At 52.2% G+C, this 24,598-nt stretch overlaps 2 protein-coding genes across 4 annotated transcripts in view; one reads left to right on the top strand and one right to left on the bottom strand.

The window, feature by feature from the left end:
• aars2 (alanyl-tRNA synthetase 2, mitochondrial (putative)) overlaps positions 1-11,790 on the bottom strand; it is a 49,572-nt gene extending 37,782 nt beyond the window's left edge. Inside the window, exons 1-4 of one of the 2 annotated variants that reach the window (XM_072439596.1) lie at positions 11,439-11,790; positions 7,754-7,942; positions 4,625-4,770; positions 77-268 (exon numbers count right to left, since the gene is read on the bottom strand). In XM_072439596.1, the coding sequence (XP_072295697.1) occupies positions 77-268; positions 4,625-4,770; positions 7,754-7,942; positions 11,439-11,711 (800 nt within the window). In that variant the 5' untranslated portion in view covers positions 11,712-11,790. The remainder of the gene's footprint in view (positions 1-76; positions 269-4,624; positions 4,771-7,753; positions 7,943-11,438) is intronic. The other variant, XM_072439595.1, reaches the window with a different exon arrangement.
• A 1,276-nt stretch (positions 11,791-13,066) lies between these two features.
• Positions 13,067-24,598, top strand: part of alg13 (ALG13 UDP-N-acetylglucosaminyltransferase subunit) — a 22,301-nt gene continuing 10,769 nt past the window's right edge. For both annotated transcript variants that reach the window (XM_072439601.1, XM_072439600.1), the window contains exons 1-17: positions 13,067-13,192; positions 13,706-13,789; positions 13,962-14,012; positions 14,287-14,333; positions 15,511-15,583; positions 15,669-15,750; positions 17,659-17,809; positions 18,553-18,713; positions 18,950-19,014; positions 19,315-19,415; positions 19,480-19,559; positions 20,232-20,472; positions 20,537-20,641; positions 21,152-21,248; positions 21,316-21,433; positions 22,442-22,474; positions 23,043-23,089. In XM_072439601.1, coding sequence (XP_072295702.1) covers positions 13,073-13,192; positions 13,706-13,789; positions 13,962-14,012; positions 14,287-14,333; positions 15,511-15,583; positions 15,669-15,750; positions 17,659-17,809; positions 18,553-18,713; positions 18,950-19,014; positions 19,315-19,415; positions 19,480-19,559; positions 20,232-20,472; positions 20,537-20,641; positions 21,152-21,248; positions 21,316-21,433; positions 22,442-22,474; positions 23,043-23,089 — 1,656 coding nt within the window. In that variant the 5' untranslated portion in view covers positions 13,067-13,072. The remainder of the gene's footprint in view (positions 13,193-13,705; positions 13,790-13,961; positions 14,013-14,286; positions 14,334-15,510; positions 15,584-15,668; positions 15,751-17,658; positions 17,810-18,552; positions 18,714-18,949; positions 19,015-19,314; positions 19,416-19,479; positions 19,560-20,231; positions 20,473-20,536; positions 20,642-21,151; positions 21,249-21,315; positions 21,434-22,441; positions 22,475-23,042; positions 23,090-24,598) is intronic.

Here is a 24,598-nt window from a genome sequence, read left to right as displayed (position 1 = left end):
CCGGCCCCGGCCCCGTCCCCCGGCCCCGGCCCCCGGCCCCCGGCCCCGGCCCCCGGCCCCGGCTCCGACCCAATACCTGTTGTACTCCATAAAGACCAGGTTCCAGACCTCCAGGACTTCGGGACAGTCCTGGTTGACGAGCGCAGCAGCGTCTCTGGCTCCTCGAAGGTCCACGTGGATCTCAGTGCAGGGGCCACAGGGGCCCGTGTCCCCCATCTCCCAGAAGTTCTCCTTTAGACCGAACGGGAGAACTCTGGCTGAAGGAACTCTGAGGAGAGGAAGCAGGAGGAGGTGTGAGGAGAAGCAAGAGGAGGTGTGAGGAGAGGAAGCAGGAGGAGGTGTGAGGAGAGGAAGCAGGAGGAGGTGTGAGGAGAGGCAGCAGGAGGAGGTGTGAGGAGAGGCAGCAGGAGGAGGTGTGAGGAGAAGCAGGAGGAGGTGTGAGGAGAAGCAGGAGGAGGAGGTGTGAAGAGAAGAAGCAGGAGGAGGTGTGAAGAGAAGAAGCAGGAGGAGGTGTGAAGAGAAGAAGCAGGAGGAGGTGTGAAGAGGAGAAGCAGGAGGAGGTGTGAGGAGAGGCAGCAGGAGGAGGTGTGAGGAGAAGCAGGAGGAGGTGTGAAGAGAAGAAGCAGGAGGAGGTGTGAAGAGAAGAAGCAGGAGGAGGTGTGAAGAGAAGAAGCAGGAGGAGGTGTGAGGAGAAGAAGCAGGAGGAGGTGTGAGGAGAAGAAGCAGGAGGAGGTGTGAGGAGAAGCAGGAGGAGGTGTGAGGAGAAGCAGGAGGAGGTGTGAGGAGAAGCAGGAGGAGGTGTGAGGAGAGGAAGCAGGAGGAGGTGTGAGGAGAAGCAGGAGGAGGTGTGAGGAGAAGCAGGAGGAGGTGTGAGGAGAAGAAGGAGGAGGTGTGAGGAGAAGAAGGAGGAGGTGTGAGGAGAAGCAGGAGGAGGTGTGAGGAGGAGAAGCAGGAGGAGGTGTGAGGAGGAGAAGCAGGAGGAGGTGTGAGGAGAAGCAGGAGGAGGTGTGAGGAGAAGCAGGAGGAGGTGTGAGGAGAAGCAGGAGGAGGTGTGAGGAGAAGCAGGAGGAGGTGTGAGGAGAAGCAGGAGGAGGTGTGAGGAGAAGCAGGAGGAGGTGTGAGGAGAAGCAGGAGGAGGTGTGAGGAGAAGCAGGAGGAGGTGTGAGGAGAAGCAGGAGGAGGTGTGAGGAGAAGCAGGAGGAGGTGTGAGGAGAAGCAGGAGGAGGTGTGAGGAGAAGCAGGAGGAGGTGTGAGGAGAGGAAGCAGGAGGAGGTGTGAGGAGAGGAAGCAGGAGGAGGTGTGAGGAGAGGAAGCAGGAGGAGGTGTGAGGAGAAGCAGGAGGAGGTTTGAGGAGAAGCAGGAGGAGGTGTGAGGAGAAGCAGGAGGAGGTGTGAGGAGAAGCAGGAGGAGGTGTGAAGAGAAGAAGCAGGAGGAGGTGTGAGGAGAAGAAGCAGGAGGAGGTGTGAGGAGAAGAAGCAGGAGGAGGTGTGAGGAGAAGAAGCAGGAGGAGGTGTGAGGAGAAGCAGGAGGAGGTGTGAGGAGAAGCAGGAGGAGGTGTGAGGAGAGGAAGCAGGAGGAGGTGTGAGGAGAAGCAGGAGGAGGTGTGAGGAGAGGAAGCAGGAGGAGGTGTGAGGAGAAGCAGGAGGAGGTGTGAGGAGAAGCAGGAGGAGGTGTGAGAAGAAGCAGGAGGAGGTGTGAGGAGAAGCAGGAGGAGGTGTGAGAAGAAGCAGGAGGAGGTGTGAGGAGAAGAAGCAGGAGGAGGTGTGAGGAGAAGAAGCAGGAGGAGGTGTGAGGAGAAGAAGCAGGAGGAGGTGTGAGGAGAAGAAGCAGGAGGAGGTGTGAGGAGAAGCAGGAGGAGGTGTGAGGAGAGGAAGCAGGAGGAGCTGTGAGGAGAGGAAGCAGGAGGAGGTGTGAGGAGAAGAAGCAGGAGGAGGTGTGAAGAGAAGAAGCAGGAGGAGGTGTGAGGAGAAGAAGCAGGAGGAGGTGTGAGGAGAAGAAGCAGGAGGAGGTGTGAGGAGAAGAAGCAGGAGGAGGTGTGAGGAGAAGAAGCAGGAGGAGGTGTGAGGAGAAGAAGCAGGAGGAGGTGTGAGGAGAAGCAGGAGGAGGTGTGAGGAGAAGCAGGAGGAGGTGTGAGGAGAAGAAGCAGGAGGAAGTGTGAGGAGAAGCAGGAGGAGGTGTGAGGAGAAGGTGTGAGGAGAAGCAGGAGGTGTGAGGAGAAGCAGGAGGAGGTGTGAGGAGAAGCAGGAGGAGGTGTGAGGAGAAGCAGGAGGAGGTGTGAGGAGAGGAAGCAGGAGGAGGTGTGAGGAGAAGCAGGAGGAGGTGTGAGGAGAAGCAGGAGGAGGTGTGAGGAGAAGAAGCAGGAGGAGGTGTGAGGAGAAGAAGCAGGAGGAGGTGTGAAGAGAAGAAGCAGGAGGAGGTGTGAAGAGAAGAAGCAGGAGGAGGTGTGAAGAGAAGAAGCAGGAGGAGGTGTGAGGAGAAGCAGGAGGAGGTGTGAGGAGCAGCAGGAGGAGGTGTGAGGAGAAGCAGGAGGAGGTGTGAGGAGAAGAAGCAGGAGGAGGTGTGAGGAGAAGAAGCAGGAGGAGGTGTGAGGAGAAGCAGGAGGAGGTGTGAGGAGAAGCAGGAGGAGGTGTGAGGAGAGGAAGCAGGAGGAGGTGTGAGGAGAAGCAGGAGGAGGTGTGAGGAGAAGCAGGAGGAGGTGTGAGGAGAAGAAGCAGGAGGAGGTGTGAGGAGAAGCAGGAGGAGGTGTGAGGAGAAGAAGCAGGAGGAGGTGTGAGGAGAAGCAGGAGGAGGTGTGAGGAGAGGAAGCAGGAGGAGGTGTGAAGAGAAGAAGCAGGTGTGAGGAGAAGCAGGAGGAGGTGTGAGGAGAAGCAGGAGGAGGTGTGAGGAGAAGAAGCAGGAGGAGGTGTGAGGAGAAGCAGGAGGAGGTGTGAGGAGAAGCAGGAGGAGGTGTGAGGAGAAGCAGGAGGAGGTGTGAGGAGAAGCAGGAGGAGGTGTGAGGAGAGGAAGCAGGAGGAGGTGTGAGGAGAAGCAGGAGGAGGTTTGAGGAGAAGCAGGAGGAGGTGTGAGGAGAAGCAGGAGGAGGTGTGAGGAGAAGCAGGAGGAGGTGTGAAGAGAGGAAGCAGGAGGAGGTGTGAGGAGAAGCAGGAGGAGGTGTGAGGAGAAGCAGGAGGAGGTGTGAGGAGAAGCAGGAGGAGGTGTGAGGAGAAGCAGGAGGAGGTGTGAGGAGAAGCAGGAGGAGGTGTGAGGAGAAGCAGGAGGAGGTGTGAGGAGAAGAAGCAGGAGGAGGTGTGAGGAGAAGAAGCAGGAGGAGGTGTGAGGAGAAGAAGCAGGAGGAGGTGTGAGGAGAAGAAGCAGGAGGAGGTGTGAGGAGAAGAAGCAGGAGGAGGTGTGAGGAGAAGCAGGAGGAGGTGTGAGGAGAAGAAGCAGGAGGAGGTGTGAGGAGAAGAAGCAGGAGGAGGTGTGAGGAGAAGCAGGAGGAGGTGTGAGGAGAGGAAGCAGGAGGAGGTGTGAGGAGAGGAAGCAGGAGGAGGTGTGAGGAGAAGAAGCAGGAGGAGGTGTGAAGAGAAGAAGCAGGAGGAGGTGTGAAGAGAAGAAGCAGGAGGAGGTGTGAGGAGAAGCAGGAGGAGGTGTGAGGAGAAGCAGGAGGAGGTGTGAGGAGAAGAAGCAGGAGGAGGTGTGAGGAGAAGAAGCAGGAGGAGGTGTGAGGAGAAGCAGGAGGAGGTGTGAGGAGAAGCAGGAGGAGGTGTGAGGAGAAGAAGCAGGAGGAAGTGTGAGGAGAAGCAGGAGGAGGTGTGAGGAGAAGGTGTGAGGAGAAGCAGGAGGTGTGAGGAGAAGCAGGAGGAGGTGTGAGGAGAAGCAGGAGGAGGTGTGAGGAGAAGCAGGAGGAGGTGTGAGAAGAAGCAGGAGGAGGTGTGAGGAGAAGCAGGAGGAGGTGTGAGGAGAAGGTGTGAGGAGAAGGTGTGAGGAGAAGCAGGAGGAGGTGTGAGGAGAAGCAGGAGGAGGTGTGAGGAGAAGAAGCAGGAGGAGGTGTGAGGAGAAGCAGGAGGAGGTGTGAGGAGAAGAAGCAGGAGGAGGTGTGAGGAGAAGCAGGAGGAGGTGTGAGGAGAAGCAGGAGGAGGTGTGAGGAGAAGCAGGAGGAGGTGTGAGGAGAAGCAGGAGGAGGTGTGAGGAGAAGAAGCAGGAGGAGGTGTGAGGAGAAGAAGCAGGAGGAGGTGTGAGGAGAAGCAGGAGGAGGTGTGAGGAGAAGCAGGAGGAGGTGTGAGGAGAAGAAGCAGGAGGAGGTGTGAGGAGAAGAAGCAGGAGGAGGTGTGAGGAGAAGCAGGAGGTGTGAGGAGAAGCAGGAGGAGGTGTGAGGAGAAGCAGGAGGAGGTGTGAGGAGAAGAAGCAGGAGGAGGTGTGAGGAGAAGCAGGAGGAGGTGTGAGGAGAAGGTGTGAGGAGAAGCAGGAGGTGTAAGGAGAAGCAGGAGGAGGTGTGAGGAGAAGCAGGAGGAGGTGTGAGGAGAAGCAGGAGGAGGTGTGAGGAGAAGCAGGAGGAGGTGTGAGGAGAAGAAGCAGGAGGAGGTGTGAGGAGAAGCAGGAGGAGGTGTGAGGAGAAGCAGGAGTCTTGGTCCTGGTCCTGACTTACCCCAGCTGCAGCCACACCTCTCTGGTCTCAAGGTCTGGGGACAGTCCCATCTCTGGATGTCCACTGAAGTAGGACACATAGAGCTGGTCTTTAGGGATGTGATAGACCTCAGTGAGAAGAGTCCAGGCCATGGAGCACGCCTCGCTCTGAGGACAGGACAACACGCTAAGACACTGTCCACGCCTCGCTCTGAGGACAGGACAACACGCTAAGACACTGTCCACGCCTCGCTCTGAGGACAGGACAACACGCTAAGACACTGTCCACGCCTCGCTCTGAGGACAGGACAACACGCTAAGACACTGTCCACGCCTCGCTCTGAGGACAGGACAACACGCTAAGACACTGTCCACGCCTCGCTCTGAGGACAGGACAACACGCTAAGACACTGTCCACGCCTCGCTCTGAGGACAGGACAACACGCTAAGACACTGTCCACCCCTCGCTCTGAGGACAGGACAACACGCTAAGACACTGTCCACCCCTCGCTCTGAGGACAGGACAACACGCTAAGACACTGTCCACGCCTCGCTCTGAGGACAGGACAACACGCTAAGACACTGTCCACGCCTCGCTCTGAGGACAGGACAACACGCTAAGACACTGTCCACGCCTCGCTCTGAGGACAGGACAACACGCTAAGACACTGTCCACGCCTCGCTCTGAGGACAGGACAACACGCTAAGACACTGTCCACGCCTCGCTCTGAGGACAGGACAACACGCTAAGACACTGTCCACCCCTCGCTCTGAGGACAGGACAACACGCTAAGACACTGTCCACGCCTCGCTCTGAGGACAGGACAACACGCTAAGACACTGTCCACGCCTCGCTCTGAGGACAGGACAACACGCTAAGACACTGTCCACCCCTCGCTCTGAGGACAGGACAACACGCTAAGACACTGTCCACCCCTCGCTCTGAGGACAGGACAACACGCTAAGACACTGTCCACCCCTCGCTCTGAGGACAGGACAACACGCTAAGACACTGTCCACGCCTCGCTCTGAGGACAGGACAACACGCTAAGACACTGTCCACGCCTCGCTCTGAGGACAGGAGAACACGCTAAGACACTGTCCACGCCTCGCTCTGAGGACAGGACAACACGCTAAGACACTGTCCACGCCTCGCTCTGAGGACAGGACAACACGCTAAGACACTGTCCACGCCTCGCTCTGAGGACAGGACAACACGCTAAGACACTGTCCACGCCTCGCTCTGAGGACAGGACAACACGCTAAGACACTGTCCACGCCTCGCTCTGAGGACAGGACAACACGCTAAGACACTGTCCACGCCTCGCTCTGAGGACAGGACAACACGCTAAGACACTGTCCACGCCTCGCTCTGAGGACAGGACAACACGCTAAGACACTGTCCACGCCTCGCTCTGAGGACAGGACAACACGCTAAGACACTGTCCACGCCTCGCTCTGAGGACAGGACAACACGCTAAGACACTGTCCACGCCTCGCTCTGAGGACAGGACAACACGCTAAGACACTGTCCACGCCTCGCTCTGAGGACAGGACAACACGCTAAGACACTGTCCACCCCTCGCTCTGAGGACAGGACAACACGCTAAGACACTGTCCACCCCTCGCTCTGAGGACAGGACAACACGCTAAGACACTGTCCACGCCTCGCTCTGAGGACAGGACAACACGCTAAGACACTGTCCACGCCTCGCTCTGAGGACAGGACAACACGCTAAGACACTGTCCACCCCTCGCTCTGAGGACAGGACAACACGCTAAGACACTGTCCACCCCTCGCTCTGAGGACAGGACAACACGCTAAGACACTGTCCACCCCTCGCTCTGAGGACAGGACAACACACTAAGACACTGTCCACCCCTCGCTCTGAGGACAGGACAACACGCTAAGACACTGTCCACCCCTCGCTCTGAGGACAGGACAACACGCTAAGACACTGTCCACGCCTCGCTCTGAGGACAGGACAACACGCTAAGACACTGTCCACCCCTCGCTCTGAGGACAGGACAACACGCTAAGACACTGTCCACGCCTCGCTCTGAGGACAGGACAACACGCTAAGACACTGTCCACCCCTCGCTCTGAGGACAGGACAACACGCTAAGACACTGTCCACCCCTCGCTCTGAGGACAGGACAACACGCTAAGACACTGTCCACCCCTCGCTCTGAGGACAGGACAACACGCTAAGACACTGTCCACCCCTCGCTCTGAGGACAGGACAACACGCTAAGACACTGTCCACGCCTCGCTCTGAGGACAGGACAACACGCTAAGACACTGTCCACCCCTCGCTCTGAGGACCGGACAACACGCTAAGACACTGTCCACGCCTCGCTCTGAGGACAGGACAACACGCTAAGACACTGTCCACGCCTCGCTCTGAGGACAGGACAACACGCTAAGACACTGTCCACGCCTCGCTCTGAGGACAGGACAACACGCTAAGACACTGTCCACGCCTCGCTCTGAGGACAGGACAACACGCTAAGACACTGTCCACCCCTCGCTCTGAGGACAGGACAACACGCTAAGACACTGTCCACCCCTCGCTCTGAGGACAGGACAACACGCTAAGACACTGTCCACCCCTCGCTCTGAGGACAGGACAACACGCTAAGACACTGTCCACCCCTCGCTCTGAGGACAGGACAACACGCTAAGACACTGTCCACCCCTCGCTCTGAGGACAGGACAACACGCTAAGACACTGTCCACGCCTCGCTCTGAGGACAGGACAACACGCTAAGACACTGTCCACCCCTCGCTCTGAGGACAGGACAACACGCTAAGACACTGTCCACGCCTCGCTCTGAGGACAGGACAACACGCTAAGACACTGTCCACCCCTCGCTCTGAGGACAGGACAACACGCTAAGACACTGTCCACCCCTCGCTCTGAGGACAGGACAACACGCTAAGACACTGTCCACCCCTCGCTCTGAGGACCGGACAACACGCTAAGACACTGTCCACGCCTCGCTCTGAGGACAGGACAACACGCTAAGACACTGTCCACGCCTCGCTCTGAGGACAGGACAACACGCTAAGACACTGTCCACGCCTCGCTCTGAGGACAGGACAACACGCTAAGACACTGTCCAGTCCTGGTCCAGTCCTGGTCCTAACCTTGAAGTAGTCCCCGAAGCTCCAGGAGCCCATCATCTCGAAGAACGTGTGGTGAGATCCGTCTTTCCCCACGTCGTCCAGGTCGTTGTGTTTGCCTCCGGCTCGGACGCACTTCTGTGAGTTGACCACACGGCGGAGCGACGAGAGCGGCGTGCGCGGGTCAGCCACGCCCAGGAGGAGGGGCTTAAACTGAAGAGACACCAGAAGGTCAGAGCCACTGTTACAAAGAGCTGCTTTATCCCGGCTCTGGTCCCGGTCCCCGGGGGCGCGACCCGGCTCTTGTCCCGGTCCCCGGGGCCGCGACCCGGCTCTGGTCCCGGTCCCCGGGGCCGCGACCCGGCTCCGGTCCCGGGGGGACGAACTAATCCTGAATTGTTTTTTGGGGCTCGGGAGCCAAAAAACAATGTGTGAACTGTGGGCCCTGCTGCTGGGGCCCTGCTGCTGGGGCCCTGCTGCTGGGGCCCTGCTGCTGGGGCCCTGCTGCTGGGGCCCTGCTGCTGGGGCCCTGCTGTGAAGTGCTGCATGTCCTCCAGAAACACTAAAAACACTACTTCATGTGCACGTAAACTACTTCAAACTACTTCATGTGCACGTAAACTACTTCATGTGCACGTAAACTACTTCAAACTACTTCATGTACACGTAAACAACTTCATGTACACGTAAACTACTTCATTTACACGTAAACTACTTCATGTACACGTAAACTACTTCATGTACACGTAAACTACTTCATGTGCACGTAAACTACTTCAAGTGCACGTAAACTACTTCATGTACACGTAAACTACTTCATGTGCACGTAAACTACTTCATGTACACGTAAACTACTGCAAACTACTTCATGTACTCGTAAACTACTTCATGTACACGTAAAATACTTCATGTACACGTAAGCTACTTCATGTGCACGTAAACTACTTCAAACTACTTCATGTACACGTAAACAACTTCATGTACACGTAAACTACTTCATGTGCACGTAAACTACTTCATGTACACGTAAACTACTTCATTTACACGTAAACTACTTCATGTACACGTAAACTACTTCATGTACACGTAAACTACTTCATGTGCACGTAAACTACTTCAAGTGCACGTAAACTACTTCATGTGCACGTAAACTACTTCATGTACACGTAAACTACTGCAAACTACTTCATGTACTCGTAAACTACTTCATGTACACGTAAAATACTTCATGTACACGTAAAATACTTCAAAATACTTCATGTACACGTAAACTACTTCATGTACACGTAAACTACTGTTAACTACTTCATGTACACGTAAACTACTTCATGTAAACGTAAACTACTTCAAACTACTTCATGTGCACGTAAACTACTTCATGTACACGTAAACTACTGCAAACTACTTCATGTACACGTAAACTACTTCATGTGCACGTAAACTACTTCAAACTACTTCATGTACACGTAAACTACTTCATGTACACGTAAACTACTTCATGTACACGTAAACTACTTCATGTACACGTAAACTACTTCAAACTACTTCATGTGCACCTAAACTACTTCATGTACACGTAAACTACTTCATGTACACGTAAACTACTTCATGTGCACGTAAACTACTTCATGTGCACCTAAACTACTTCATGTACACGTAAACTACTTCATGTACACGTAAACTACTTCATGTACACGTAAACTACTTCATGTACACGTAAACTACTTCATGTACACGTAAACTACTTCATGTGCACGTAAACTACTTCATGTGCACCTAAACTACTTCATGTACACGTAAACTACTTCATGTACACGTAAACTACTTCATGTACACGTAAACTACTTCATGTGCACGTAAACTACATCATGTGCACCTAAACTACTTCATGTACACGTAAACTACTTCATGTACACGTAAACTACTTCATGTACACGTAAACTACTTCATGTACACGTAAACTACTTCAAACTACTTCATGTGCACCTAAACTACTTCATGTACACGTAAACTACTTCATGTGCACGTAAACTACTTCATGTGCACGTAAACTACTTCATGTGCACGTAAACTACTTCATGTGCACGTAAACTACTTCATGTGCACGTAAACTACTTCATGTGCACGTAAACTACTTCATGTGCACGTAAACTACTTCATGTGCACGTAAACTACTTCATGTACACGTAAACTACTTCATGTACACGTAAACTACTTCATGTACACGTAAACTACTTCAAACTACTTCATGTGCACCTAAACTACTTCATGTACACGTAAACTACTTCATGTACACGTAAACTACTTCATGTGCACGTAAACTACTTCATGTGCACCTAAACTACTTCATGTACACGTAAACTACTTCATGTGCACGTAAACTACTTCATGTGCACGTAAACTACTTCATGTGCACGTAAACTACTTCAAACTACTTCATGTGCACCTAAACTACTTCATGTACACCTAAACTACTTCATGTGCACGTAAACTACTTCATGTGCACGTAAACTACTTCATGTGCACGTAAACTACTTCATGTGCACGTAAACTACTTCATGTGCACGTAAACTACTTCATGTGCACGTAAACTACTTCATGTGCACGTAAACTACTTCATGTGCACGTAAACTACTTCATGTGCACGTAAACTACTTCATGTACACGTAAACTACTTCAAACTACTTCATGTGCACCTAAACTACTTCATGTACACGTAAACTACTTCATGTACACGTAAACTACTTCATGTGCACGTAAACTACTTCATGTGCACCTAAACTACTTCATGTGCACCTAAACTACTTCATGTACACGTAAACTACTTCATGTGCACGTAAACTACTTCATGTGCACGTAAACTACTTCATGTGCACGTAAACTACTTCATGTGCACCTAAACTACTTCATGTGCACGTAAACTACTTCATGTGCACGTAAACTACTTCATGTGCACGTAAACTACTTCATGTGCACGTAAACTACTTCATGTGCACGTAAACTACTTCATGTGCACGTAAACTACTTCATGTGCACGTAAACTACTTCATGTACACGTAAACTACTTCATGTACACGTAAACTACTTCATGTACACGTAAACTACTTCATGTACACGTAAACTACTTCATGTGCACGTAAACTACTTCATGTACACGTAAACTACTTCATGTACACGTAAACTACTTCAAACTACTTCATGTGCACCTAAACTACTTCATGTGCACCTAAACTACTTCATGTGCGCGGAAACTACTTCATGTGCGCGGAAACTACTTCATGTACACGTAAACTACTTCATGTACACGTAAACTACTTCAAACTACTTCATGTGCACCTAAACTACTTCATGTGCACCTAAACTACTTCATGTACACGTAAACTACTTCAAACTACTTCATGTGCGCGTAAACTACTTCATGTACACGTAAACTACTTCATGTACACGTAAACTACTTCAAACTACTTCATGTGCACGTAAACTACTTCATGTGCACCTAAACTACTTCATGTGCACGTAAACTACTTCATGTACACGTAAACTACTTCATGTACACGTAAACTACTTCATGTACACGTAAACTACTTCAAACTACTTCATGTGCACCTAAACTACTTCATGTGCGCGTAAACCCGGTTCTTACCTAGTTCTGATCTGGTTCTGACCTGGTTCTGACCCGGTTCTGACCCGGTTCTGACCCGGTTCTTACCTGGTTCATGCCCGCGTTGACGAACAGCAGACTCGGGTCCGCACGAGGCCGGACTGGGCTGGACTTGACCAGCTCATGACCCCGGGCCCGGTAGAACTCTATGAAGTCAGACCGGATCTGCTTAGCGGTTCGGTTCTGAGGCGGAGCGGAGCTGGCGGAGCGGTACCGGAGGATTCTGAGGTGGCAGGAGGACCGTAGGGTGAGCGGGAGGCGGCACCGGGCTGCAGCCGCCCCCGGGAGCCGCAGGAGCCGCAGGAGCCGCAGGAGCCGCATGGGGCCGGGCTTTGGTCTGGGATCAGTCCGGGTCCGGGATCAGTCCGGGTCCGGTTCGGGATCAGTCCGGGTCCGGTCCGGGACTTTGAGGTCAGGATCAGGATGAAAACATAAAGTGAGGCGCAGCCGGGTCAGGCGCATGCGCAGTGCAAAGCGCTGTTCTTCTATGGTGCTGTGTGCAAAGTGAGAGAGTAGTGCCCCCTGCAGGAGCCCGCGCCCCCTGCAGGAGCCAGCGCACATGACTCTGAAGTCAGCATGAGCCCGATCAGAACATGACATAAATGATGTAAAGACTGTAAATAAAGATGATTTAATAAAGCTGTAAATAAAGATTAGAACAGTTCCACTTCCGGGCTCATGTCCGGGCGCGTGAGCACCGTCAGTGGCACGCGCTCATCAGCCTGATCACGCACACCTGCTCCCGCCTCACGTGACGTGACCCGCGCGCGCTCCGCCTGGTTCGTCTTTTATCCCTTTTATTCGCTTTTAGTTTAATTATTTGGGAAATTATGTGCGGAAGGTTTGAGTTTGACAGGTTTTTGTTCTGAATATTAGAGTAGAAAACTATTTAGTTTCATTTCAGACCCGGTTCCTCTGCTTTAGACCCGGTTCCTCTGCTTTAGACCCGGTTCCTCTGCTTTAGACCCGGTTCCTCTGCTCTTTAGACCCGGTTCCTCTGCTCTTTAGACCCGGTTCCTCTGCTCTTTATACATGGTTCCTCTGCTCTTTAGACCCGGTTCCTCTGCTCTTTAGACCCGGTTCCTAGACCCGGTTCTTCTGCTCTTTAGACCCGGTTCCTCTGCTCTTTAGACCCGGTTCCTAGACCCGGTTCCTCTGCTCTTTAGACCCGGTTCCTCTGTTCTTTAGACCTGGTTCCTCTGCTCTTTATACATGGTTCTTCTGCTCTTTAGACCCGGTTCCTCTGCTCTTTAGACCCGGTTCCTCTGTTCTTTAGACCTGGTTCCTCTGCTCTTTATACATGGTTCTTCTGCTCTTTAGACCCGGTTCCTCTGTTCTTTAGACCTGGTTCCTCTGTTCTTTAGACCTGGTTCCTCTGCTCTTTAGACCCGGTTCCTCTGCTCTTTAGACCCGGTTCCTCTGTTCTTTATACATGGTTCCTCTGCTCTTTAGACCCGGTTCCTCTGCTCTTTAGACCCGGTTCCTAGACCCGGTTCTTCTGCTCTTTAGACCCGGTTCCTCTGCTCTTTAGACCCGGTTCCTCTGTTCTTTAGACCTGGTTCCTCTGCTCTTTATACATGGTTCTTCTGCTCTTTAGACCCGGTTCCTCTGTTCTTTAGACCTGGTTCCTCTGCTCTTTATACATGGTTCCTCTGCTCTTTAGACCCGGTTCCTGGCCCAGGATGCAGAAGGGACTAAAGAAGTACTTTGTGAACATGGACGAGTACCTGTGCAGCCTCGGTCTGTACAGGAAGATGGTCGCACGAGACGCGTCCAGTCTGTTCCGGGCGGTGTCCGAGCAGGTGAGTCACGTGACACAGGTGAGGAAAGTGTCGGTCGGTGCAGCCCTGGTTCATTAGTAACATTAGGACACATAGTTCAAAAAGGTCAAATGATCCACAAGACGAGTTCTAAAAGAGCTAAATGAACGTGTAGAACACAATAACATGATTGTTACTAAAACCACAAAGTCTTTTTAGAGTTTGAGCTTTTGTCTTGGAGAGAAAATGACTCATTTTAATCCAAAAGAAGTCCTGAGATAGAAAGTTATTTCCAGTGTTCAAAGTGTCTCTGCTCCTGCAGAGATGTCATCAATCTCCACATGGGGGTTGTTAGTGATAACGCCTTAGCCACATTCCTGTCACCATGGCAACATGAAGAGGTCATCTGCATATCCTACATTGTCGCGGCCCAGAAGCAGGTCGTGACAATATGTTAAACATTCAATTAAAACATGCTATTTATTGCTATTGCTATTGCTATTGCTATTGCTAGTGTCTGATGCTTCAGACCCTGAAGCTCCTTCTGTTTTCCAGTTGTATTTCTCTCAGAACTATCACCAGAAGATCCGCCAGGACTGTGCCGACCACATGAGGGCCAACCACGTCCACTTTGACCCGGTGAGGAGCTTCTCCAGACCTGCCCTAGTCCTGCCCTAGTCCTGCCCTAGTCCTGCCCTAGTCCTGCCCTAGTCCTGCTCTAGTCCCGTTCTAGACCCGCTCCAGACCCGCTCCAGACCCGCTGCTCTTTAAATTTGGTCCAGTTTTAGAAGATGTTTTTTGGTCTTTACAGTTCGTTGAAGGTTCGTTTGAGAAATACCTGCAGCGTCTGGAGGATCCAAAGGTCAGAGCTGTGCCACAGTAATAAAGACTGAGTAGTACTCTGTAGTACTGCAGTACTCTGTAGTACTGCAGTACTCTGTAGTACTGCAGTACTACAGAGTACTACAGAGTACTGCAGTACTCTGTAGTACTGCAGTACTCTGTAGTACTGCAGTACTCTGTAGTACTCTGTAGTACTCTGTAGTACTCTGTAGTACTCTGCAGTACTCTGTAGTACTCTGCAGTACTCTGCAGTACTCTGCAGTACTGTTGTGTGAAGTGTCTTGTTTCCACAGGAGACGGTGGGACAGGTGGAGATTAAGGCCCTGTCACAGCTCTACAGGTCAAACACTTTTAATTAAGCCAACGACCAAGCGCTCTACAGTAGGGCCCGTCTGAGGAAGCGCTCTACGGTAGGGCCCGTCTGAGGAAGCGCTCTACGGTAGGGCCCGTCTGAGGAAGCGCTCTACGGTAGGGCCCGTCTGAGGAAGCGCTCTACGGTAGGGCCCGTCTGAGGAAGCGCTCTACGGTAGGGCCCGTCTGAGGAAGCGCTCTACGGTAGGGCCCGTCTGAGGAAGCGCTCTACGGTAGGGCCCGTCTGAGGAAGCGCTCTACGGTAGGGCCCGTCTGAGGAAGCGCTCTACGGTAGGGCCCGTCTGAGGAAGCGCTCTACGGTAGGGCCCGTCTGAGGAAGCGCTCTACGGTAGGGCCCGTCTGAGGAAGCGCTCTACGGTAGGGCCCGTCTGAGGAAGCGCTCTACGGTAGGGCCCGTCTGAGGAAGCGCTCTACGGTAGGGCCCGTCTGAGGAAGCGCTCTACGGTAGGGCCCGTCTGAGGAAGCGCTCTACGGTAGGGCCCGTCTGAGGAAGCGCTCTACGGTAGGGCCCGTCTGAGGAAGCGCTCTACGGTAGGGCCCGTCTGAGGAAGCGCTCTACGGTAGGGCCCGTCTGAGGAAGCGCTCTACGGTAGGGCCCGTCTGAGGAAGCGCTCTACGGTAGGGCCCGTCTGAGGAAGCGCTCTACGGTAGGGCCCGTCTGAGGAAGCGCTCTACGGTAGGGCCCGTCTGAGGAAGCGCTCTACGGTAGGGCCCGTCTGAGGAAGCGCTCTACGGTAGGGCCCGTCTGAGGAAGCGCTCTACGGTAGGGCCCGTCTGAGGAAGCGCTCTACGGTAGGGCCCGTCTGAGGAAGCGCTCTACGGTAGGGCCCGTCTGAGGAAGCGCTCTACGGTAGGGCCCGTCTGAGGAAGCGCTCTACGGTAGGGCCCGTCTGAGGAAGCGCTCTACGGTAGGGCCCGTCTGAGGAAGCGCTCTACGGTAGGGCCCGTCTGAGGAAGCGCTCTACAGCGGAGTTGGAGGCCACGGTCTGAACACTAATCCAGACTTTAGAACACGATTTTAGAGTCGATGTTCTAACTCGGCTCACTACTACAAGAGTTAGCATCTGTAGCTAAAGCTAACAGGCAGCCTGGGTCAGAGGTCAGAGGTCACAGCAGGTTTAGATGAAAGTCTTGTCTGAATCCAGGCGCTGTTTCCTGATCTACCGTTACCCGGGGAAACCAGCCACTGTCATTGCAGATGAAGACTACACCGAGAAGGTCTGCTCTGATTGGTCCAGATTCATCTGTTTGTGTGCTCTGATTGGCTCATGTGTTTGATGCTGCGCTCTGATTGGTTGTTTAGGTGACACTCTGCTGTTCCATAAACGGACACTACGACATAGTTTACCCCAGAAGTTACCCTCAATCTGCAGCGCTCTGCCAGTGTGAGTATGTGAGGACCTCAGGACCTCAGTGTGAGTATGTGAGGACCTCAGGACCTCAGTGTGAGTGTGTGAGGACCTCAGGACCTCAGTGTGAGTGTGTGAGGACCTCAGGACCTCAGTGTGAGTGTGTGAGGACCTCAGGACCTCAGTGTGAGTATGTGAGGACCTCAGTGTGAGGACCTCAGTGTGAGTATGTGAGGACCTCAGGACCTCAGTGTGAGTATGTGAGGACCTCAGTGTGAGTATGTGAGGACCTCAGGACCTCAGTGTGAGTATGTGAGGACCTCAGGACCTCAGTGTGAGTATGTGAGGACCTCAGGACCTCAGTGTGAGTATGTGAGGACCTCAGGACCTCAGTGTGAGTATGTGAGGACCTCAGGACCTCAGTGTGAGTATGTGAGGACCTCAGGACCTCAGTGTGAGTATGTGAGGACCTCAGGACCTCAGTGTGAGTATGTGAGGACCTCAGGACCTCAGTGTGAGTATGTGAGGGCCTCAGGACCTCAGTGTGAGTATGTGAGGGCCTCAGGACCTCAGTGTGAGTATGTGAGGACCTCAGGACCTCAGTGTGAGTATGTGAGGACCTCAGGACCTCAGTGTGAGTATGTGAGGACCTCAGGACCTCAGTGTGAGTATGTGAGGACCTCAGGACCTCAGTGTGAGTATGTGAGGACCTCAGTGTGAGGACCTCAGTGTGAGTATGTGAGGACCTCAGGACCTCAGTGTGAGTATGTGAGGACCTCAGGACCTCAGTGTGAGTGTGTGAGGACCTCAGTGTGAGTATGTGAGGACCTCAGGACCTCAGTGTGAGTATGTGAGGACCTCAGTGTGAGGACCTCAGTGTGAGTATGTGAGGACCTCAGGACCTCAGTGTGAGTATGTGAGGACCTCAGGACCTCAGTGTGAGTATGTGAGGACCTCAGTGTGAGTATGTGAGGACCTCAGGACCTCAGTGTGAGTATGTGAGGACCTCAGGACCTCAGTGTGAGTATGTGAGGACCTCAGGACCTCAGTGTGAGTATGTGAGGACCTCAGGACCTCAGTGTGAGTATGTGAGGGCCTCAGGACCTCAGTGTGAGTATGTGAGGGCCTCAGGACCTCAGTGTGAGTATGTGAGGACCTCAGGACCTCAGTGTGAGTATGTGAGGACCTCAGGACCTCAGTGTGAGTATGTGAGGGCCTCAGGACCTCAGTGTGAGTATGTGAGGACCTCAGGACCTCAGTGTGAGTATGTGAGGACCTCAGTGTGAGTATGTGAGGACCTCAGTGTGAGTATGTGAGGACCTCAGTGTGAGTATGTGAGGACCTCAGGACCTCAGTGTGAGTATGTGAGGACCTCAGGACCTCAGTGTGAGTATGTGAGGACCTCAGTGTGAGTATGTGAGGACCTCAGTGTGAGTGTGTGAGGACCTCAGGACCTCAGTGTGAGTATGTGAGGACCTCAGGACCTCAGTGTGAGTATGTGAGGACCTCAGGACCTCAGTGTGAGTATGTGAGGACCTCAGGACCTCAGTGTGAGTGAGGACCTCAGGACCTCAGTGTGAGTGTGTGAGGACCTCAGTGTGAGGACCTCAGTGTGAGTGTGTGAGGACCTCAGTGTGAGGACCTCAGTGTGAGTGTGTGAGTATGTGAGGTCCTCAGGACCTCAGTGTGAGTGTGTGAGGACCTCAGGACCTCAGTGTGAGTATGTGAGGACCTCAGGACCTCAGTGTGAGTATGTGAGGACCTCAGGACCTCAGTGTGAGTATGTGAGGGCCTCAGGACCTCAGTGTGAGTATGTGAGGACCTCAGGACCTCAGTGTGAGTATGTGAGGACCTCAGGGCCTCAGTGTGAGTGTGTGAGGACCTCAGGGCCTCAGTGTGAGTATGTGAGGACCTCAGGGCCTCAGTGTGATCTGTCTCTCTCAGCTCTGGTCTTTGAGGTCCTGTACGTGGGCGTGTTCGGTCTGGAGGAGGCGGATCTGGTTCAGGCTCTGGATCAGTTCAGAGTCGGAGGAAGAAGATTCAGGAACAGTCTGTCAGTCTGCAGCGACCAAGACCTGAACCCGGACTACGACAGGTACTGGACCCCGGACTACGACGGGCACTGGACCCCGGACTACGACGGGCACTGGACCCCGGACTACGACGGGCACTGGACCCCGGACTACGACGGGCACTGGACCCCGGACTACGACGGGCACTGGACCCCGGACTACGACGGGCACTGGACCCGGACTACGACGGGCACTGGACCCCGGACTACGACGGGCACTGGACCCCGGACTACGACGGGCACTGGACCCCGGACTACGACGGGCACTGGACCCCGGACTACGACGGGCACTGGACCCGGACTACGACGGGCACTGGACCCCGGACTACGACGGGCACTGGACCCCGGACTACGACGGGCACTGGACCCCGGACTACGACGGGCACTGGACCCCGGACTACGACGGGCACTGGACCCCGGACTACGACGGGCACTGGACCCGGACTACGACGGGCACTGGACCCCGGACTACGACGGGCACTGGACCCCGGACTACGACGGGCACTGGACCCCGGACTACGACGGGCACTGGACCCCGGACTACGACGGGCACTGGACCCCGGACTACGACGGGCACTGGACCCGGACTACGACGGGCACTGGACCCGGGTCATATGTTTGACCGTTTGGTCAGGAAAAAGGTTTGTGTTTAATTTTAGTTCTATGACTTTAGGTAAGACAGTTTAGGTGCATCGCCGTGACAACCAGAGCTGTGACATCACTGCAGATTTACACAAGCTGGTCCAACAATGATGTCATGTGTTTAGGGAGGAGGTGGAGCCAGGTGTGACCTCAGAGAAGTTCCGCCCACCTGCAGAAGAGGCCCCGCCCCCAGCCCGCCTCACTTTGCCTTACAAGGTTCTGAAGTCTTTAGATGGCGACGTTTACAGGAACCTGGAGTTTGACGTGTGGCAAGACTCCTGCAAAGGTCATATACTACAAACACTTGAATATACTTCACATATACACATACTATTACTAAAGTACTACAGGACCCTGGAGTTTGACGTGTGGCAAGACTCCTGCTAATGTACAAATACTGCAATACACTACAAATACTACAAATGACAAGTACTTACAGAAATACTCTGATCTGAGCCAGTTTTGGTCTGGACCCTCCAGTCTGGACCAGATCCGGTTCCAGTCAGATCTTTGTCTCCTCAGAGCTGCAGAAAACGGATTACATGGTTTTCGCCGGACGGCAGTATTTCCTCGGAGACAAATGTCAGGTACAAACTCTTTTATTCTTTTACCAGGTTCACTCGACAGTCCTCCAAAGTCCTCCAAAGTCCTCCAAAGTCCTCCAAAGTCGACGTTCAAACTGAAGAGATGGACTGACTGGAACTGGAGAGACTCTGGAACTGGAGAGACTCTGGAACTGGAGAGACTCTGGAACTGGAGAGACTCTGGAACTGGAGAGACTCTGGAACTGGAGAGACTCTGGAACTGGAGAGACTCTGGAACTGGAGAGACTCTGGAGCGAGACTGGAACTGGAGAGACTTGCTGAACACTATATTTGTGTGCACAGGTTCGTCTGGAGGCCAAAGGGAAGTTCTACAACGCCTTCATCCAGGAGGTGGGAAACCACAGCTCGGCCGTCACAGTGTTCATTGAAGAACTTGGAGAAAAGTATGACTCTGAGGATACTTTTACTTTTACTGCAACTGTCCTAATGTCAAGTGTGTGTGGTCAGGCACCTGGTCCCTCTGACGGACCTGAAGCCCGTGAACCCGGTCCCAGCCTGGAACGTGGCCCCGTGCCGCAAAGACCTGGGTAAGTCCTGCATCATGATCTTCACCTAAGACCAGCCACTGAGAAGGCTCCATCTGGCTCTGGGACGTCCAGCAGGAGCTGACCAGTTGACCTTAGAGACCTTAGAGACCTGCGAGACCTTAGAGACCTGCGAGGGTTTGGGGCAGACGAGGAGGTGCCGGGCCATTTAGAGATTTAAAAACAAAAAGTAACATTTTAAAATCAATTTTAAAAGAAAAGGTCTAAACCCGGTCTAACCAGCTCTGGTCTCTGGTCTCTCCTCAGAGCCGGACTCACGGGGCACAGGTCCTGGTCTAAACCCGGTCTAAACCCGGTCTCTGGTCTCTCCTCAGAGCCGGACTCACGGGGCACAGGTCCTGGTCTAAACCCGGTCTAAACCCGGTCTCTGGTCTCTCCTCAGAGCCGGACTCACGGGGCACAGGTCCTGGTCTAAACCCGGTCTAAACCCGGTCTCTGGTCTCTCCTCAGAGCCGGACTCACGGGGCACAGGTCCTGGTCTAAACCCGGTCTAAACCCGGTCTCTGGTCTCTCCTCAGAGCCGGACTCACGGGGCACAGGTCCTGGTCTAAACCCGGTCTAAACCCGGTCTCTGGTCTCTCCTCAGAGCCGGACTCACGGGGCACAGGTCCTGGTCTAAACCCGGTCTAAACCCGGTCTCTGGTCTCTCCTCAGAGCCGGACTCGCGGGGACACAGACACAGACACAGGTTCTTCAGGAAAGTCCGGGGTAAAGGCTCAGACCTAGTTCTAGCTCCGCCTTCCTTCACGGGTCAGAACCAGGTTTTGCCCCCCCGCTTCCAGCCCACACCCCGACCCCCCCCTCCCCCCTCTCCCACCGCTTTGACCTACGACCCCTACGCCCCGCCCCCTACGCCGCACCACCACCCGAGAGGCCAGAGGTATGCCCCACCCAGGTGAGTGCCGGTACTGCACCTTTAAAGATATAATGGTGTTTGAGACACTCTGTTTGTCTTTAAGCTCCGCCCGCTTCCTCAACCGACACCTGATTGGTCCACAGCTGACCTATTACCACCCAGGACGCCGCTACTACCACGACTATGACGGCTACGCCTTTCGCTCACGGTACGATCGCTGAAGTCATGAGAAATGCTGGTTCTGTTGCCGCGGCGATGAACAGGGAAGCAGCAAAATCCTAATGTCAAATCACCTAAACAGTTTGACTAAAAATATGTTTATTGTGTCCTCCACACGGGGGACAGCCCACACGGGGGACAGCCCACACGGGGGACAGCCCACACGGGGGACAGCCCACACGGGGGACAGCCCACACGGGGGACAGCCCACACGGGGGACAGCCCACACGGGGGACGTGTCTCGGGCGCGCGTCGGGGGACGTGTCTCGGGCGCGCGTCGGGGGACGTGTCTCGGGCGCGCGTCGGGGGACGTGTCTCGGGCGCGCGTCGGGGGACGTGTCTCGGGCGCGCGTCGCGTGTGTTTCGGGCGCGCGTCGCGTGTGTTTCAGGCGCGCGTCGCGTGTGTTTCAGGCGCGCGTCGCGTGTGTTTCAGGCGCGCGTCGCGTGTGTTTCAGGCGCGCGTCGCGTGTGTTTCAGGCGCGTGTCGCGTGTGTTTCAGGCGTGCTCGGCGTCAGGTTTCTAAAGACGGTTCCTTCGGTTTTTCGTTGGACTCTGTGGACGACTCTGAGCTGTATTTTCCTCTGGAGCAGATTCCGGTGAGTTTTCTTTTTTTCAATCTGACATTTTCATTTCGTGCAAATGACTCTGTCTCCTCTGCCACAGGCCCCGCCTCCAGCCCATGGCCCCGCCTACAGACCTCCTCAGGCTCCACCCATCACCCAAGCACCACCCCCAAACTCCAGCGCTGTTTCCTCTGACGAAGAAAACGCCAACGCTCAGGGTTTGTTTAGTCCTGCTTTAGTTCTAGTTTAGTCCTGCTTTAGTTCTAGTTTAGTCCTGGTTTAGTTCTAGTTTAGTCCTACTTTAGTTCTAGTTTAGTCCTACTTTAGTTCTAGTTTAGTCCTACTTTAGTTCTAGTTTAGTCCTGCTTTAGTTCTGGTTTAGTCCTGCTTTAGTTCTGGTTTAGTCCTGCTTTAGTTCTAGTTTAGTCCTGGTTTAGTTCTGGTTTAGTTCTAGTTTAGTTCTAGTTTAGTCCTGGTTTAGTTCTAGTTTAGTCCTGGTTTAGTTCTAGTTTAGTCCTGGTTTAGTTCTAGTTTATTTCTGGTTTAGTTCTAGGCTAGTTCTGGTTTAATTCTGGTTTAGTCCTGGTTTACTTCTAGTTTAGTTCTGGCTAGTTCTGGTTTAATTCTGGTTTAGTCCTGGTTTAGTTCTAGTTTAGTCCTGGTTTAGTCCTGGTTTAGTTCTAGTTTAGTCCTGGTTTAGTTCTAGTTTAGTTCTAGTTTAGTCCTGGTTTAGTTCTAGTTTAGTCCTGGTTTAGTTCTAGTTTAGTCCTGGTTTAGTTCTGGTTTAGTTCTAGTTTATTTCTGGTTTGGTTCTAGTTTAGTTCTGGCTAGTTCTGGTTTAATTCTGGTTTAGTCCTGGCTTAGTTCTAGTTTAGTTCTAGTTTAGTCCTGGTTTAGTTCTAGTTTAGTTCTAGTTTAGTCCTGGTTTAGTCCTGGTTTAGTTCTAGTTTAGTCCTGGTTTAGTTCTAGTTTAGTTCTAGTTTAGTCCTGGTTTAGTCCTGGTTTAGTTCTAGTTTAGTCCTGGTTTAGTTCTAGTTTAGTTCTAGTTTAGTCCTGGTTTAGTTCTAGTTTAGTCCTGGTTTAGTCCTGGTTTAGTTCTAGTTTAGTCCTGGTTTAGTTCTAGTTTAGTTCTAGTTTAGTCCTGGTTTAGTTCTAGTTTAGTCCTGGTTTAGTTCTAGTTTAGTCCTGCTTTAGTCCAGTTCTAGTCCAGTTCTTGTGTGTTTCAGAGTTCACTGAAGACTTCATCTACTCGTCACAAGGTCAGACCGTCACATTTCAAGTTAAACTTAAAGCTTGTGACACTGATGCGTCCAGAATGAGACTGACCCCCACTGACCCCCACTGACCCCCACTGACCCTCACTGACCCCCACTGACCCCCACTGACCCCCACTGACCCTCACTGACCCCCACTGACCCCCACTGACCCTCACTAAACTGAACTTATTCTACTGCTTCTGTTGCACTAAACTAAACTTATTCTACTGCTGACCCTCACTGACCCCCACTGACCCTCACTGACCCCCACTGACCCCCACTGACCCCCACTGACCCTCACTGACCCCCACTGACCCCCACTGACCCCCACTGACCCTCACTGACCCCCACTGACCCTCACTGACCCCCACTGACCCCCACTGACCCTCACTGACCCCCACTGACCCTCACTGACCCCCACTGACCCTCACTGACCCTCAGGCTCGTTCACTCATGTTTGACCTCCGCAGCAGACGTGTGATTGATCTAGACTTAGTAGTAAATACATCTCACTCTAGACCAATCACAGCTCTCCTCTGTCTCTCTCAGCCAATCACTGTTTGTGTTTCAGATCCGAGTTTCCAGACTGTGGTTTATAACGAGCCCAGTTCCACTCAGGTACTAAACTGAACTTATTCTACTGCTTCTGTTGCACTAAACTGAACTTATTCTAATGCCTCTGTTGCACTAAACTGAACTTATTCTAATGCCTCTGTTGCACTAAACTGAACTTATTCTACTGCTTCTGTTGCACTAAACTGAACTTATTCTAATGCCTCTGTTGTGCTGAACTGAACTTATTCTACTGCTTCTGTTGCACTAAACTGAACTTATTCTAATGCCTCTGTTGCACTAAACTGAACTTATTCTACTGCTTCTGTTGCACTAAACTGAACTTATTCTACTGCTTCTGTTGTACTGAACTGAACTTATTCTACTGCTTCTGTTGCACTAAACTGAACTTATTCTAATGCCTCTGTTGCACTGAACTGAACTTATTCTACTGCTTCTGTTGCACTAAACTGAACTTATTCTACTGCTTCTGTTGTACTGAACTGAACTTATTCTACTGCTTCTGTTGCACTAAACTGAACTTATTCTACTGCCTCTGTTGTACTGAACTGAACTTATTCTACTGCTTCTGTTGCACTAAACTGAACTTATTCTACTGCTTCTGTTGTACTAAACTGAACTTATTCTACTGCTTCTGTTGTACTGAACTTATTCTACTGCTTCTGTTGCACTAAACTGAACTTATTCTACTGCTTCTGTTGCACTAAACTGAACTTATTCTAATGCCTCTGTTGTGCTGAACTGAACTTATTCTACTGCTTCTGTTGCACTAAACTGAACTTATTCTAATGCCTCTGTTGCACTAAACTGAACTTCTACTGCTTCTGTTGTACTGAACTGAACTTATTCTACTGCTTCTGTTGTACTAAACAAAACTTATTCTAATGCCTCTGTTGCACTAAACTGAACTTATTCTACTGCTTCTGTTGTACTGAACTGAACTTATTCTACTGCTTCTGTTGTACTGAACTGAACTTATTCTACTGCTTCTGTTGTACTAAACTGAACTTATTCTACTGCTTCTGTTGTACTAAACTGAACTTATTCTAATGCCTCTGTTGCACTAAACTGAACTTATTCTAATGCCTCTGTTGCACTACTGAACTTATTCTACTGCTTCTGTTGCACTAAACTGAACTTATTCTAATGCCTCTGTTGCACTAAACTGAACTTATTCTACTGTTTCTGTTGCACTAAACTGAACTTATTCTACTGCTTCTGTTGCACTAAACTGAACTTATTCTACTGCTTCTGTTGCACTAAACTGAACTTATTCTACTGCTTCTGTTGCACTAAACTGAACTTATTCTACTGCTTCTGTTGCACTAAACTGAACTTATTCTACTGCTTCTGTTGCACTAAACTGAACTTATTCTACTGCTTCTGTTGCACTAAACTGAACTTATTCTACTGCTTCTGTTGCACTAAACTGAACTTATTCTAATGCCTCTGTTGCACTGAACTGAACTTATTCTAATGCTTCTGTTGCACTAAACTGAACTTATTCTACTGCTTCTGTTGTACTGAACTGAACTTATTCTACTGCTTCTGTTG

This window comes from Eucyclogobius newberryi, unplaced genomic scaffold, assembly GCF_026437365.1.
Source record: "Eucyclogobius newberryi isolate DKJ021-1_F unplaced genomic scaffold, fEucNew1.0.hap1 SCAF_99, whole genome shotgun sequence".
Classification (NCBI taxonomy): Eukaryota; Metazoa; Chordata; class Actinopteri; order Gobiiformes; family Gobiidae; genus Eucyclogobius; species Eucyclogobius newberryi.
Note: the sequence above shows the minus strand (reverse complement) of the source record. Positions and strands in the feature narration are given on the sequence as shown.